At 36.1% G+C, this 16,584-nt stretch overlaps 1 protein-coding gene across 1 annotated transcript in view; it reads left to right on the plus strand.

Moving 5' to 3' along the window:
* Positions 1 to 7,952: 7,952 nt before the first annotated feature.
* LOC129755917 (uncharacterized) overlaps positions 7,953 to 16,584 on the plus strand; it is a 220,027-nt gene continuing 211,395 nt past the window's right edge. Inside the window, exon 1 of the mRNA XM_055752623.1 lies at positions 7,953 to 8,512. Within this exon, the coding sequence (XP_055608598.1) occupies positions 8,501 to 8,512 (12 nt within the window). The 5' untranslated portion in view covers positions 7,953 to 8,500. The remainder of the gene's footprint in view (positions 8,513 to 16,584) is intronic.

Here is a 16,584-nt window from a genome sequence, read left to right on the forward strand (position 1 = left end):
AAACGTGATCATGGGCTTTTTGATGCCTTAGATGTCAAAATAGCTTAATGACATGTTCTACAATGTTTCATTATTTTTAATTGCGCATATTTTGCCATTATTATTTTTCTGATCGATTCACCTAAAAGTGAGATATTTTTTTTATTTTTTGAATTTGTCATCCAATCAAAGTGATGTGTTCAGAAAACTTGTAGACAATACAATTTTAAAAAACTTTGTGAAAGACTTTGAAGCTCTATCTCTCAAAACAACAGATTTGTAAACATTTATCTAAAAAATAACCTCAAAAAACGAAATTTTCGTTTAACTTTTTCCAAAGCGACTTTCGAGTCTTACTTTGTATGAGAGAGTTGTAACAATTGTAAAAGTGCACAACTTCATTGAAGGTGTCAAGTTTCTATATTGACATTAAATGGTACTTTTTGTGTAATTACGTTTTAAAATTGCATATTTTCATTGACCCATATCTCTAAAAGTTGCAAACTTATGAAAACAAAATTATATGCATTTGAAAGGCACATTCTTGAGCTTTAATGAACATATAATTTCATTTGTATGTATCAGGTTTTACTACTAAAATCATTTATCTGAAAGATGGTAGTTTTGAAGTTTTTGTTAAGCCAGCCTGGCAAACTCTTGCTTTTTAGCAAAAGGAAGGATGAAATCTTCTTTTTTTTCTATTCCTTCCGTTGACAAGTGAAGACGACAGTTCTTAATTTGTTAAGATTGAAGAGTTGGCCCTGTCTAGAAGCGTTAGTTCCATTATGGTTAGTAAATCATTTATCTGAAAGACCTCACGGCAATACAGCAAGGCGTTTTTTTCAAGAATCTGAAAAATCTGCAGAAATCAATGGTACTTATAGAGTACGATTTGTTTTTTCTGTGCTAACTTTTAATATTTAAGGTATGAATTTGGAAGTCATCCAACGATGCGGTGCTATTCTGCTAGTTTTGGCTTCTGGCCAGAAAATAAATGTGGAAAAATTCGATAAGTTTTCTAAGGAAACGTCCATGAAACTAGTCAATTTGTATCCGTGGTATTACATATATACCCGCAGCAGTTCACAAAATTTTATTTCATGGGGCTCAAATCGTGATACACTTTTTAATACCCTTTGGGCAATTATCCGAAGACGCTCAAGAGTCTAGGAATAAGGATATTTGAAATTTTAGAGAACATCGCACTCGAACATTTTCAAGGCAAGCAACAAACATCGACCTTATGCATCGGATGCTCGAATCTTCGGACCCTCTTATAACGAGCCTAAGAAAATCTAAACCAAGACCACATTTTTCTTTTGTTGCCGATGCAAAAAAAAAAGCTTGATTTAGAACAATCAGAAGAAGAAGATCATTTATTTATTGTTAATAAATCATGAATATTAATTTTAATATTTCATTCTAATTTACTCTCTTACACAACTATTTAACCAAAAATAAAACTTTATAAATAAAGAAAAAACTTTAAAGATAGCCATGAAAATTAAAGGTTTCAAAATCATGCATCTATGCCACTTTCGTGTTAAAAGGGCAACATTTTTTAAAGATGTGTGTTGATAAAATACGCAAAATGCCCATTATTTCGAAACTACCTTCTTTCAGATAAATGATTTACTAACTATAATGGAACTAACGCTTCTAGACTGGGCCAACTCTTCAATCTTAACAAATTAAGAACTATCGTCTTCACTTGTCAATGGTAGGAATAGAAAAAAAAGAAGATTTCATCCTTTTTTTTGCTAAAAAGCAAGAGTTTGCCAGGCTGGCTTAACAAAAACTTCAAAACTACCATCTTTCAGATAAATGATTTTAGTAGTAAAACCTGATACATACAAATGAAATTATATGTTCATTAAAGCTCAAGAATGTGCCTTTCAAATGCATATAATTTTGTTTTCATAAGTTTGCAACTTTTAGAGATATGGGTCTATGAAAATATGCAATTTTAAAACGTAATTACACAAAAAGTACCATTTAACGTCAATATAGAAACTTGACACCTTCAATGAAGTTGTGCACTTTTACAATTGTTACAACTCTCTCATATAAAGTAAGACTCGAAAGTCGCTTTGGAAAAAGTTAAACGAAAATTTCGTTTTTTGAGGTTAGTTTTTAGAAAAATGTTTATAAATCTGTTGTTTTGAGAGATAGAGCTTCAAAGTCTTTCACAAAGTTTTTTAAAGTTGTATTGTCTACAAGTTTTCTGAACACATCATTTTGATTGGATGACAAATTCAAAAAATAAAAAAAATATCTCACTTTTAGGTGAATCGATCAGAAAAATAATAATGGCAAAATATGCGCAATTAAAAATAATGAAACATTGTAGAACATGTCATTAAGCTATTTTGACATCTAAGGCATCAAAAAGCCCATGATCACGTTTTTCGAGTTTTAAACCACTGTGCCATGGGGAGATGACTGTACATTTTTTGTTACCACCGAAGGAAAACAAAACCAACGTTTACACGACGGATAGGCTCCTCTAGTGTGTGTTTGTTAAACGTTATGATCTCTATTGCGTGAACTGTCAACGCGTTCCGAAGCAGTATGTCGAGACTGATTCTGGGCTAGAAAAATCCTCGCGTAAACCAAATGAAATCATCAATATCCTCGCTTCGAGGGGCTGATGCTAGCGCCGCGGCCGTCCATATCGGAAGCGATTCTTCAACTCCTGGACCACCAAGACCACGATCAGTAAAACCATCACCGATGTTTTTGCCCAGAGATGATGATCCAAGTTTGTTCAGTATGTATGTTCACCGCTGGACCATCCAGACCAGTCCTAGTCAAATTCTCATCGATTTCGTCCGCCCAGGATGGTCAAGTGCATGTGAATGAACACATGGCCGATGGTAGTAGTGAAACCTCGGACGACCCAGCTTGTCATGATGATAAGAACATCAACAAGTGGACTTTGATCAAGAACCTAACTCCGATTTGGTAGGTATTTCTTACATTATAAAATGCCTAACAAAAATTTCATAAAAAATGTCTCTTGTAGGAAGAGCTACAAGCAGCATCAGCGAAAAGGATCAAAAAAGCATCCCAAAAGTATGCGAAAGATTGGGAAATAAAACTCAGCTGGCTTTCTCAAAGTGACGATAAGCAAGCTGGCTATTGCAAAGTGTTCAAGAAAGATATTAAGTGTTTCGGTGGCTTTAAAGATCTACTCAAGCATGCTGCAAGTGAGAAGCACAAGCAAAACGAAGGTTCTCTACACAGGACGCCAACGCTGGAACGATATGTGAACATAAGTCTGAAAGAGAAAGTACGGAACGCAGAACTTGAGCTGTGTGCCTGGGGAGCTTCACGCAACAAGTCGGCTACCGAGATCGAAGGAATTGCTTCGTTTATACGTATATCGAGTATGTACTGATTCGGACATCGCCAAGGAAATCAAGGTCGGTCGAATTGAAGCGACTTCCATGATAACGAACGTTCTCGGAGAAGGCCAGCATGAGGAGCTCGTTAATCATCTGCGACTGAATGCTTTCAGCTTGATCGCAGATGAATCTACGGATTTATCCAACAAGAAGTCACTCGCTTTGGTTGCCAGACCTAGCTACTAGAAGAATGTAAAGCTTTTCGTTAAAGATTGTTTCTACGATCTAGTCCAGGTAACTGAAACTGACTCGAGAACTTTGTACAATGAGGTCATTGCGCTGTTTAGCAGGGATAATAAAGCATGGATCACTACAAATCTGGACGCACTATTTATTTTACCATAGTGCTCCTAGTTGTCGGATCTGGAATGTTTTGGCAGCACTTTGTAGAGGAATGTTTCTTCTACCAGTGCTGAAAATTTCATTACGATTCGTTTTGTTTCAAAAAAGTTACACGTGATGGAAGCCGCGAGATGAAAATAAATTTTGAACACCCACGTCAAAAACCCGACGTGGTCGGGTTCAAAAATCGCGAAATCGTTAAAAATTGTCAAATCAACCGTGTGTAGCGTTCTCAAACGTTTCCGTGAGATGCGTACTATAGATCGGCAGGTTCATACCAAGCGTCATAGTGGAATTAAGGATCGGAAACTGCATTTGAAGGTGTTGAGAACGATCAAGGAAAACACAGGGTAGTCGGACTATGACATTGCCAAGAAATTCAACGCCGACCGGTGCACCGTCAGCAGAATTCGTCTACGCGAAGGAATACGATCCTATCGGACCAGTAAGCAACCAAACCGGACATTGAAGCAGAATTTAGTAGCCAAAGGACGTGCCCGCAAGTTATACAAGAAGATTCCAACGAAGTTCGACGGATGCATCCTCATGGATGACGAAACGTACGTGATGAAAGATTTTTGGCAGCTTTCTGGCCAAAAATTATGTAAAGCCACTGCAGTGGTGCACTGCACTGGTCATGGTGATGTCCCCGGCAACTTCAAATTCGTTTTTGCTGATAAGTTTGCAAGAAAGTGTTTGATCTGGCAAGGTATTTGCAGCTGCGGACGAAAAATTCCGGTTTTTGTGAAAAACAAGACCATGGACTCCGAAATTTACAAGGAGGAATGCCTGAAAAACTTTTTTTTTTCGTACATTAGATCTCACAAAGGACTAGTTAAGTTTTCGCCAGATTTGGCAAGCTGCCACTACAGCTAGGAGGTTCTACAGTGGTATTGGGCCAACGGGTGGATTTTGTCGAAAAGGACATCAACCCACCCAACTGCCCTCAATTCCACACTATCGAAAAATTTTGGGCAATTGTCAAGCAGAAGATGAAGAAGAATGGTAGGACGACTCGGGAAACAACAGAGATGAAGAGATTGTGGAACAAAATGGCCGCTGAGGTCAGCGAATAGGGTGTTCAAACTATAATGAGTGATACTCTACCAAAAGTTCGAAAATTCATCAAAACAACATCGGAATAATTTTTTTATTCTTTTTCCTTTAAAGTGCAATAAAAACCCTACATTTCAAGTACAAAACATTTTTATTTCGTTTACATAGCTCCAACATAGACCCGTTTTAATGCGTCCAGATTTGTAGTGATCCATGCTTTATTCCATACCAGAACAACTTGATTGGTTATGGTGCTGATGGTGCAAATAATATGACGTCACCAGGGACCTCTCTTGCCACTTTTCTAAAAAGGGATTGTCCCTCCCTTTTTATTATGTATTATGTAGCATTGCGTTGTGCTCCTTTTATGCTCGTAAGCACATACCGAAGGGGATTGAAAAGATGTGCCGTGATATTTACAGTTACCTAAGCTGTAGTCCTCTAAGAAGCAGCAAGTTTGATGAGATTCAAGAACTACTGTAAAACCTCTTAAAATGCTCCATCCTTGTGCAACGAGATGGTTGTCCTTGGAGGCCGTTGTGCAAAGGGTTCTGGATAGCGATGCAATGTATATCTATTTTGGTTTTGTGGTGACCGTTTATAAAGTGAGAAAAGAAAAGGTCTTGGCAATTTCCAACTATCTTAAAGATTCGCTAACGAAACTATATTTGACCTATTTATCGTACATTCTTAAGCTGGTAAATGATATGAATAAGATTATTGAAAGTGAGTCTGCAGAGTTACAAATTCTTTATTCTAGCACCTCTCGACTATCCCGAACGGTGCTAGATCATTTTTAAGCGCGAATATATGCAAAATCTGGCAGACTTAAATAATGATGAGTTCGATCAGCAAAACTACAAAAGTTTGGACAATGTGTACGTAGGAACTTCCGCAAAACTGCTTATTAAAGAGTTGATCGACGAAGGTCAGATTACCAACGATCAACTGACCGAGTTCAAGACAAACGTCATTCTTTTTTATATAACACTTTCGCATCAAATCTTTAAGAGGAACAACTTCAATGACTCTGTCATAAGGAATTTGACTATCTTGGACCCTGTAAATGTTATTAACAGGAAATACCAATCGATTCGGCCGCTCACCGAATGTTTCCCAAACCTTATCAGTCGTGACATCGTTCAAAAAATTGATCAGGAATTCAGAGAGCTGCAGAACATCGACTTTTTAGATTACTCTTCAGACGAAAGAACCTGATTATCATATATGATTTATCATTCAGAAATTCAGAAAACCATCAAAGATTAACCCTTCGTTTCATAAAGTTACAAATTTGCAACAATTAATGCATGAAAAAATTGAAAAATCGTATTTCATCTTAATTTTTTTATTTGATGAACAAATCATTTCCAACTGTTTAAAATGATTTTTAAAGGAAAATAAAAAATCATTAAATGAAGGGTTAAGGTACAGACAGCAGGTAGAAAACAAAAGCTTTAGTACCTTTCAGACTAAAAATCGTTTGTTTTAAGAAAAGCAATTAAGAAAATTTGAAAATAGGCACAATTGCGGGGTCATTTTCGTCAAACGGCCAACTTCCAGACGATGCACAGTTCTTCAAGTATCAATCAATGAATTTTCGGGATGAATTGATGAATTAATAGAGGTTGATACTCCCGGAAAATCCACAGCATTCTTGCAGGCAACAGCTCCAGCCGTATTTGCAATTTATTCACAAGCATCCTTAGCTCCAGCTGGAGAGAAAGCAATCTAGAAAAAATTTCGTCAATATCGATTGGCATTGATCTTTTTCAGCTTCTTCAGCATGGTTGCCACATGTACAGATTTATCTAGACAGGTACAGATTTTTTAGCTCATTTTTGGTACAGAATCTGTGCGTACAGATGACAGATTTTCAAAATTTTGTACAGATTTTTGACTTTTAAAAACTGAAAAAAGTTTCTACATTTGCTTTCATCCAGTTTATTGAAAAATTATATAAAATAAGTCAAAAGTTAGCTTTCATTATTCTGACGATAGGGGTTCCTTACTGGGAAGTACTCGATGGAACAATTAGATAACTAAATATCTGATAATTATCCCCCACTCGTCAGCAGAGGTTGAGCGCAGTTTTTTGCAAGTAAATGCCAATAAAAACAAAGTTCGTAATCTTCTGAGTGTTGACACATTGGACGCTATCCTTAGAACGAAAAGTTATTAAAGATTAAACGGTGGATCGAAATATGTCGGATAAAATATGACGCTCAAAAATCATTTTAATAAAACTATATATAAAAATCATGAATATTAGGAAGTGTTTTGTATGAAAAATATTTTTTTGGTGTCAGTTTTTTGAAAAGAGAAAATAAAAATGATTAAATGAGTTTCACAAAAAAGGTTTAACTAAAAAAACTGTACTATGTGCAATAAACTAACTATCTTTTTAAAGATAAAAAATAAGAAAACAAAACCTTCACATATCAACACATTGAATGCAGAACTTTGATTTCTTCGATACAGATTTTTGAGTTTTCGGTACAGATGAAAAAGATTTTTTCGATGAGCGGTGCAGATTCCGATGTGGCAACGGTGTTCTTCAGGCCACGACGCGGAGAGGATTAGTTTCATTAGTAACTTTACCAATTGATGAAAATATGGCGTGCTTCGTCCTTGTTTCTCCTCCACAGCATCCGGCCTGACGTGGTTCCCGTAGCTCCTATCAGAATAAATTTCGTTTTAATAACCTAGTTATTTATTTAAATCTTATAAGTATACTGACCTGGTTCGATTGCCCCTGAAGGATTACGATCGTACTCCGAAATCGATCCGTCTGCAGAAAATAAATTCTATTCCGGAGAAGGCGATGATTCGTCGGGGTGAGTGTTAGCGCCGTTGCTTTTGAATCAAAACACTCTCTGCAACACAATCAACGCAACTGCAACATGTTTGCTTCCGCTGAAATTCTCTCTCTTCAAGTTGTTGCTCGACATCAACGAAAGGGGCAGCAAGCAACAGGTTGATACAAACCAGCCACGACCGAGACGCAATCTCTCAAACCAGCGAGCGCAAACAGCAAACGCGCCTGGGCGCAAAGAAAGCAAAATAATCCTTGAAGAGCAGCGAAAAGACTCGCCACACCGCGACGACGAAGGAAAATAAAACAAAACCTGCTCCAGTATAAAACACTTATGCACCCAATCCGGACGGTTTTAGTTTGTTGCCGGCGGTTGGTCGTGGATGTGATAAAAAGCTCTGAAAGCTCGAGAGTGCCAAAATTTGTTGCACATGTGGGGTTGGGCGGATTTTTTGGAATTGAATTTGGGCTTACCACGTGTGTGGTGAAATTCACAGGTGAAAGGAACGGACTGGTGCTATATGACAGCATATTGCTTGGGGTTTTTTAAGGCATTCTGTGTGGAAAAGTGGTCCGGACGACCTTCGAAAGAACAGAGTGAAGGCGAGGATCTTTCCCTTTGAAGTGAAGCATTAAGGCACCTAGCCCTGTGTTGAACCAAGTGCGCGAGTGTGGGAACCCTTCCCAGTTACAAAATCGGGCAAAAAGTGACGCAACCGGGAAAAAGTGACTCTCAATCCAACAGGTCTTCGACCCTAGAAAAGCCATTCTGAGCTCTCCTTTGAGACCCGCTAATTACGGATTGAGCGTGCGTGTGTGGTACCATTTTTTGCCGACGCTCATTACTTGTCACCGCTTGATTTAGCTGCCTCGCTACCGAAAAGTAGATTTGATCGCCAAAATGATGAAAATGGTGAGTGAATATAACATACTGTATATTTTAGCCGTCGTTATTTGGGCAGAAATGTGCAAAAAACCTGTGGGTATTAGGCAGGCTGCCATGTGTTGTGAAAGTTTGTTGAACCTGTCAATCGAGTCTGGGATCCATCGCCGGGTTAGGTGGATTGATTGAAAAAAGGACCCTGGGGGTTGGTTGTTCGCGAAATAAGGATTTTGCTAGACAGTTGGTTTTCTTGTTAGCTTGTGGATCAAATTGGAAGTTATGTATGTTGTACGAACGAGAACATGTTTCGACGACAGATGTAAAGCGCAAGGAAACAACAACGTGGTCGAAAATATTTTGGTATTTATGTCTTCATTGCATGAAACCGAGAAACCGAGCTAAATGAGGGGCAATTTCACTGCGGTTGTAAATTTTACGATTCTGGATAAACAGTGAAAGGCCGGCTTTCGGATCGCTACAAGAAATGTTTACATAGGCAGCTTGTTTGAAGCGATTCAACTCCCGGATATCGGGTACAACTTTATAGAATCCTACAGATATGTTGTGAGGAAAGCATCAAACATTGTTGAAAACAATAAGAGGTATCATTTTATGAACAAGCCGCAGTGTGAAATATAAGTTGATTTTTATTGATTCTATATTGAGTGTTTAGATGTTTAAATATCATATGGAATTTACTGTATGAAAAATAAACATATCATATTGAAGAAGTGTGAAAAGTCGGTAGAGAACAAAGAATATGAGGAGCGTAACATAGCATAAACATCATACTAAAGATGTTTGAAAAGTCGGTTGAGAACTGAGATCATAAGAGCCTTCTAAGCCAGCGCTCATGAGATCAAATCTCGATCGAAGCATGCATAGTACTTTATATTTCGGCCGGTGGTTTTAGCATCTGTTAGATGCTTGCTTGTAGATAATCCACCTTGAGTGCACGGATTCACCGCAGTTTCGCCAACGTATGTGCTAAATTACATTCTTTAGAATAGTTGTTCGGCTAATTTTCAATGCAAATAACCACATACCCGACACCATGACTTCGTGTGAACAGTCATGTCATGAATGTGTTTCGTGTTTGTGTTATTTGTAGAACGAGCAAACAGTTTCGCATCCGAATAACATTCTTAACATTTTCAGTGTTATGAATCTATGACAGGTATTCCGCACTCGTCTGCAAACCTGCCCAGTTGGCAACGGATTGATGAGTCTTTTTCTATATGGCATTCCAGAGAACACATTAGAGGAGAATGAGGATACTTGGTCCCTGGGGATATTTGATTCCTTGGCTATACCTCGAAACTGAAATGACTTACAAGGATCAAATGTTCTAGAAAAATGTGCTTAAAGGATCAAAACAACTATGCTCTAAGCTCAAAAATTTTTACCAAAATATTTTTTTGAGTTATTGAACTTTGTTTGAAAAATTTAACAAAATGTGACTTGAACATCTTTTTTTATCAGTTTAATATGTTCCTGAAATGAAAAAAATTAAACAAAAATATATATTCCAATACATAAATCGTTGGAGTGTAACATGAACTTCATAATACCATATTTTCAAATCAATGGTAAACTCTCAACATTTTTCAGATATTTTTTTTTAAATGTTCATTATGGGTTCAATTGATCCCCCCTTGATTACAAGATTACGATTATTTATCCAATAACTGATATTTTTACAACAATTTTCTGGCAAAAAGGGTTAAGAAAGTTGATTTTATCTTAAATTCAGAAAATTGCTCCTGAAAGTATGCAATTTTTTTTGTATCGTTTATTTAGAGAGGGATTAACCTAGTGTTTTCACCCTCTAGTTTAAGTTTACAGTTTTACAATTTTTCAAATATCTTTGAACAATTCACTTAATTTCAGGAATCTAATTAATTTTTCTTCACTTTCTTTGCTATTTTGTAGTATAATCTCTAATCCTCCTTCTGGTAATATATCCTGTCTGAGCTCACAATATTTTCGACATTCTGTTAGAAGATGTTTCACTGTCATTGTCACGCCACAAGTGCAGCAAATTGGTGCCTCTTTTCCTTCCAGGACATGTTGGTGGGTGATCTGCGTGTGACCAGTTCTCAGCCTGGTGAAAATTTTCTGCTCCTTTCTCGTTGCGATGTCTGTCCATTTTCCTGTAGTCGATTTTATTTCCCTTAAAGCGGTACCCTGTTCGGGTCTCCAGTTTCGTCCGTGCGTTTTCCACAATTGCTGTCGTACCCATTTCAGCGCGTCCGCTTTGGGGGTATTCATCCGCAGCATTTCGTCGTATCGTCCTAAGTTAGCAAGTTGGTCTGCTTTTTCGTTTCCGAAGATTCCAACGTGGCTAGGGATCCATACAAGCGTAGCATTTTTTGCATTTTGATGTTGCTGGATGCTCTGAATTATTGGGTGCTTTACTCCGCTTTCGAGAGCTGTTAGCACACTGGCCGAGTCCGTGTAGATCACTGTTGCTGTATTTGCCTGCTGAAGTGCCAATTTTATTGCTGTTGCTTCCGCCGAAAAAATGGAAAATGTGTTTGGCAACTGCTTCGAAATATTTTCTTCTGATGAACTGAATACGCCTATACCAACTTTTCCATTGGCTAATGATCCATCAGTAAATAATTCTTTTCTGGAACTGTATATGGTGTTTTTAAGATGAGCAAACATGGCTGTAGCTGAATTTTTGTTTCCTCCAATTTTGAATCCTCTTTTTACAGTCCAATCAATTTTTAAGGATATATCTCTCAAATCTGTGCTATTCTCCGAATTGAGCTTCAAAATGGGGGGGATTTTGTTATTGGTGATATTTTCAAGTAGTGAATTTGCTCTGTTCAGGATATAATTTTCATTATAGCTTACTCTTTCGGATATCCAAATGGCTTTTCTTGCCCAATTTTCCGCTACAAGAAGTTCTAAAGGTAGCACGCCGTTCTCTACATATAAAGCTTTTATTGGGGTGGTGTGGAACGCACCTGATACCGTTCTCAACATGTTGTTATAGGTTGTTTTTAATTTTAATATTTCATAGGGCTCAAAAAATTCCCAACCGTAGAATAATTTGGATATCACAGTTGCAAATCCAATTGTCGAAAGAGTCTCTCTACTACCAAATCGGCTGATTACTTTGAGAAATCGTATTCTTGCTTCACAATCTATTTGAAGTGTTTTAATGTGAGAATTGGCATTCCCTTTCTGGTTTATGTTTATGCCCAATATGCGAGTTATTCGTTTTCTCGGTATTTCTACCCCATTTGCATTCAGCATTTTCATTCTGAAAAAGTGATGGCGACCTTTTGTACCAGAGCATGTGTGTAAAAGCGCACTTTTTCTGGCATTTATTGAGAATCCATTTTTCTCTGCCCATTTCATTGTAGCATCGATTCCCTTTTGTAATTTTTTGCGGCAGACAGCTGCAAATTTACTTCCACAGATCAACAAGATATCATCTGCATAAATTAATATTGTGATATTTCTGGGAATATGTTCAAAAACTGTATTGATCACCAGTAGGAAAAGTGTTGGAGAGATGACTGAGCCTTGAGGCACTCCAGTTTCTTGTGGCCGAGCAGAGGACATGGCTCCATTGACTCCCACTCGAAACGACCGGTTTTGAAGAAATTTTCTTACCATTTGATAAGTTCGATTTCCGATCTTTATCCTTACTAACGCTTGTAAAATGCCTTTTCGCCAAGTTTTGTCAAAAGCTTTGGAAAGATCGAGTGAAACTAGTTCTGAATGTTTCCTCTCATGGCGGTGCTCAGTTAATACGTCTTTCAATTGGCTGAGGTAACTAGTGGTACCTCTACCACTACGGAAAGCATGTTGATTGCGATGTAAAACATTATTTTCCTCCAAGAAATACTGGAGTCTGCGGTTTATCATTCTTTCGTAAGTTTTCGCTAAGCATGAAGTAAATGCGATTGGACGAAAATTTTCTGGATCGCTGGGTTTGGGAATTGGAATAACTATACTTTCCCTCCATTCGGTTGGATAATCTCCCCTTTGCCATAAATCATTGAAAGACTTAAGTATAACTCTTTTGGCGATTGGTGGCATATTCGTAATCATACTATATGTTATTTCGTCCGGTCCGGTGGCTTTCCCAACACACTCCTCAGAGCTGAATTTAATTCTGCACCTGAAAAGTCGGTGTCCATAAATTCATTGTTCGAAATAAATGGTGGAAGTTCTATGTTTAGATCTGGATGACTGTTTTGAGTGAAATTTTCTTGGAAGTTGTCTGCGATGTGATTGGCTATCTTTTGTGGATCTTCAGTGTACTCTCCTCTTATCGTCATTTTTATTTTCTGAGATGTTTTCTTTCCCGTTATTTTGCCAAATCTTTGCCACATTTCGGAGGTTGGAGTGTGGGCGTTGTATGCAATGACACTAGGGTTGAGACACAGTTTTGGAATTTTCTTCTTCTGACATTTATAAATTGTGAAATAGGAAAAACAGTACATTTACTATCCATCTTTATTCGGCTAGACCTACTGTTCAGTATTGGACGCAGAGACAACTGGAACACAGGGAGGAAGAAACGTGGACAACAGTACCATACGTTCCAAGTATTATAAAATGTTTAAGTAATTCTCGTTGAAAGCACATTTGCTGAAAGCACATTTGCTAAAATTGATTTTTTTCTGGATCTGGGCACATTTCTTTCCCATTCAATTACACTAGTTTACAGCATTTTTGAACTCAGTAAACTGAAGGTCATTTCCAATGTAAAATCGGGCGCTGAATCCGAAAATGAAATTCAAAAAAATCTCAGTAGAACCGTTTTTGAGTTATACTCCAAATATGAAATTTCGAAAAAATTAAAAAAGTTCTTGTACTTAGATTAAAATATCTCGGACGGCACAACAGTAATTTGAAATCTCTCTTTTGCATATTGAAGGTGAATAAGTTATCTATCGATCATCTGAACACTGTTTTTGCGTTTGACCAACAGTATTGTTGATATTAGAGACTTTATGAGAAAAAAAATTATAAAAAACGCATTTTTTTAGAAAAAATTTTGTTTCAACGAAAGTTTTAGACTCGATGGTAGCATTTAAAAATCTGATTTTCTTTTGCGCTTAAATATCAATTTAAAACAAAGATTTTAAGTGCTTATTTATCAAAATCGGTTGAAAATTGAAGAAGTTATGGCTACTTTACCATAACTGAAATTTTTGGAGTTTTTAATAATTTAACGAACCGCAGTACACTTATCATAGTATAGGAAGAATGGAACATGATATATCTCACTCGCTCTAAGTCAAAATTATTCATTAGCTTACCAGAAAGTCACATGCCAAATTTCAGGAAGATCTGACCATAGGGAGGGGTTGCTTAAGTTTTAAACGTAAATAAAATTTTGAGGTATTTTGCCCGGAAGGAATGAAAAATACTGGTTTTTCATCAATAACTTTTTTCATCACTAGCTGATTGTTTTTAATGGTTGATTTTCTTAAAGCCTAAGTTGAGACAAATATTTCACCCATAGACTGTAACTCGATTGGATTTGAAACAGAAAAGTTATTGCGGGTCAAAGATTGTATTTTGGTCGAAAATTGTCGTATAAAATGCAATGCGTAAAAAGTACTCATTGCGTATTGGACAAAATTTGCGGCCTTTGAACCGCAATAACTTTTCTGTTTCTAATCCAATCGAGTTGCAGTCTTCGGGTGAAATATTTGTCTCAACTTAGGCTTTAAGATAATCAACCATAAAAAACAATCAGCTAGTGATGAAAAAAGTTATTGATGAAAAACCAGTATTTTTCGTTCCTTCCGGGCAAAATACCTCAAAATTTTATTCTCGTTTGAGACTTAAGCAACCCCTCCCTATGGTCAGATCTTCCTGAAATTTGGCATGTGACTTTCTGGTAAGCTAATGAATAATTTTGACTTAGAGCGAGTGAGATATATCATGTTCCATTCTTCCTATACTATGATAAGTGTACTGCGGTTCGTTAAATTATTAAAAACTCCAAAAATTTCAGTTATGGTAAAGTAGCCATAACTTCTTCAATTTTCAACCGATTTTGATAAATAAGCACTTAAAATCTTTGTTTTAAATTGATATTTAAGCGCAAAAGAAAATCAGATTTTTAAATGCTACCATCGAGTCTAAAACTTTCGTTGAAACAAAATTTTCTCTAAAAAAAATGCGTTTTTTATAATTTTTTTTCTCATAAAGTCACTAATATCAACAATACTGTTGGTCAAACGCAAAAACAGTGTTCAGATGATCGATAGATAACTTATTCACCTTCAATATGCAAAAGAGAGATTTCAAATTACTGTTGTGCCGTCCGAGATATTTTAATCTAAGTACAAGAACTTTTTTAATTATTTCGAAATTTCATATTTGGAGTATAACTCAAAAACGGTTCTACTGAGATTTTTTTGAATTTCATTTTCGGATTCAGCGCCCGATTTTACTTTAAAAATGTTGGTCAGTTAATCAAGTTCATGATTTTTTTTAAATTTTGTAAACTAGTGTTATTAGCACTCAATATTTTCACTATTTTTCCGTTGTGGAGACTGCATCCGCACGTTTCATTCACAATTCGCGCACAATTGAAATTTTCTAAATCTGGTGGAAAGGATGCGCTTCACCTAATTATCAAACAAGTCAAACAAGTTATATTATCAAACAAGTCAAGTGAAAAAAAATTCCTTCACAGATCACCAAAAATATAGTATCAGAATGCCATCACTCCCCCCTTCTTGGCTTTAGCATTCTGAAATATAGCATACAACACTCCGGCAACTTTCATCGGTCACTTATAAAACATTTTCTACTATTTTGCTCTTTAACTCCTAGTTAACTTTATTTTTAATAGAAAAATTTTCCAGAGAAAAATAAAAACGCGTGCGTCGCCCAAAAGTCATGGCTTACTTCTCTTCATATGCCGTTTCAGAGAACACATAATATTTTAATATACAAAAAAATTTTAACTGTTCGTTATGTATGATATTTTAAAACAATTATTGTTAAGGGGGGGGGGGGGGGGGTAGGGTCTTACGGGTAAAAAAAAACATCATTTTCATGATTTTTTTTCTAGAGCTAACGTTCAAACCAATGTATTCAAATTTTTTGCATTATACAAAGCATTATTAAAAAAAAACATTTAGTAATTTTTTCGTAGAAAAATATTGAAAAATGAGCCGGTGACGGAGCACTTTCGAGGATGCCTTTTAGAAAACAGGATTTGCGGTGGACACTGTATCTCAGCACAGAATCATCTGAAGTCAAGAAAAACAGAGCAAAATATTTTTAATAGATGTTTTTCTGGACCCCAACGTTTTTATATAACTTAAGAAATTTGTTATGAAATTTTTGTGGCTGTTTGAAGTAAAGACTACGATTTTTCACGAAAAAATTCGTTATTTTTTATCTATAAAATCTCCCCAAAGAAAAAAAAAGAAAAACGTTGGGGTCTGGTATTTTATATGTAGAAAACATGTTCTAAATTTGAAAAGAATCGGATAAGTAGTTTTCAAATGACGATGTCCACGAACTTTAAAAATGTGCTTTCGAGAAAAACGCGTTTGAAGTTTCTGCTCTTACTTTCTTGTAGTATTAGATAGGTGGAGATAAAGGCCTCTAATTTCTACAGTTTTGCTTCAATTGACTTGAAAATTTGATATAATATTCTTGAAATGTTTTACAATAAGAAAATAAAAAAAATCGATTTTTTGAAAGTGTTAGACCCTAAACTATTGCGTGCAAATATTGCGGAAGAAATAATCAAACTAATCGAAATTGAGAATGCAGATTACAGCTGTCAAATGCCAAATTCAAATCACAATTTATTTAATAACTCTTTCTGCATCCACAAATCTCTTTATTAAAAAAATTCAAAGATAGATATTAAAATTCTTTTCATTTAATTATTAATGAATTGGTAAGAGCTTCATCGAAAGCAGATTAAATATTTCTCTCATGATTATAAGTAACATTAAGACTACAGACAAAGAATCTAACAATAAAAAAATACAAGAGAATTAAATTCAAATTCCATGGAGATATAGACAGTTCAACAGTGAAATTCAAAACCTAAAATCGGATTTTATACAGACCCACAATTCAAAATCTCAAATTAA

The sequence above is a fragment of the Uranotaenia lowii genome, chromosome 3 (assembly GCF_029784155.1).
Source record: "Uranotaenia lowii strain MFRU-FL chromosome 3, ASM2978415v1, whole genome shotgun sequence".
Taxonomy (NCBI): domain Eukaryota; kingdom Metazoa; phylum Arthropoda; class Insecta; order Diptera; family Culicidae; genus Uranotaenia; species Uranotaenia lowii.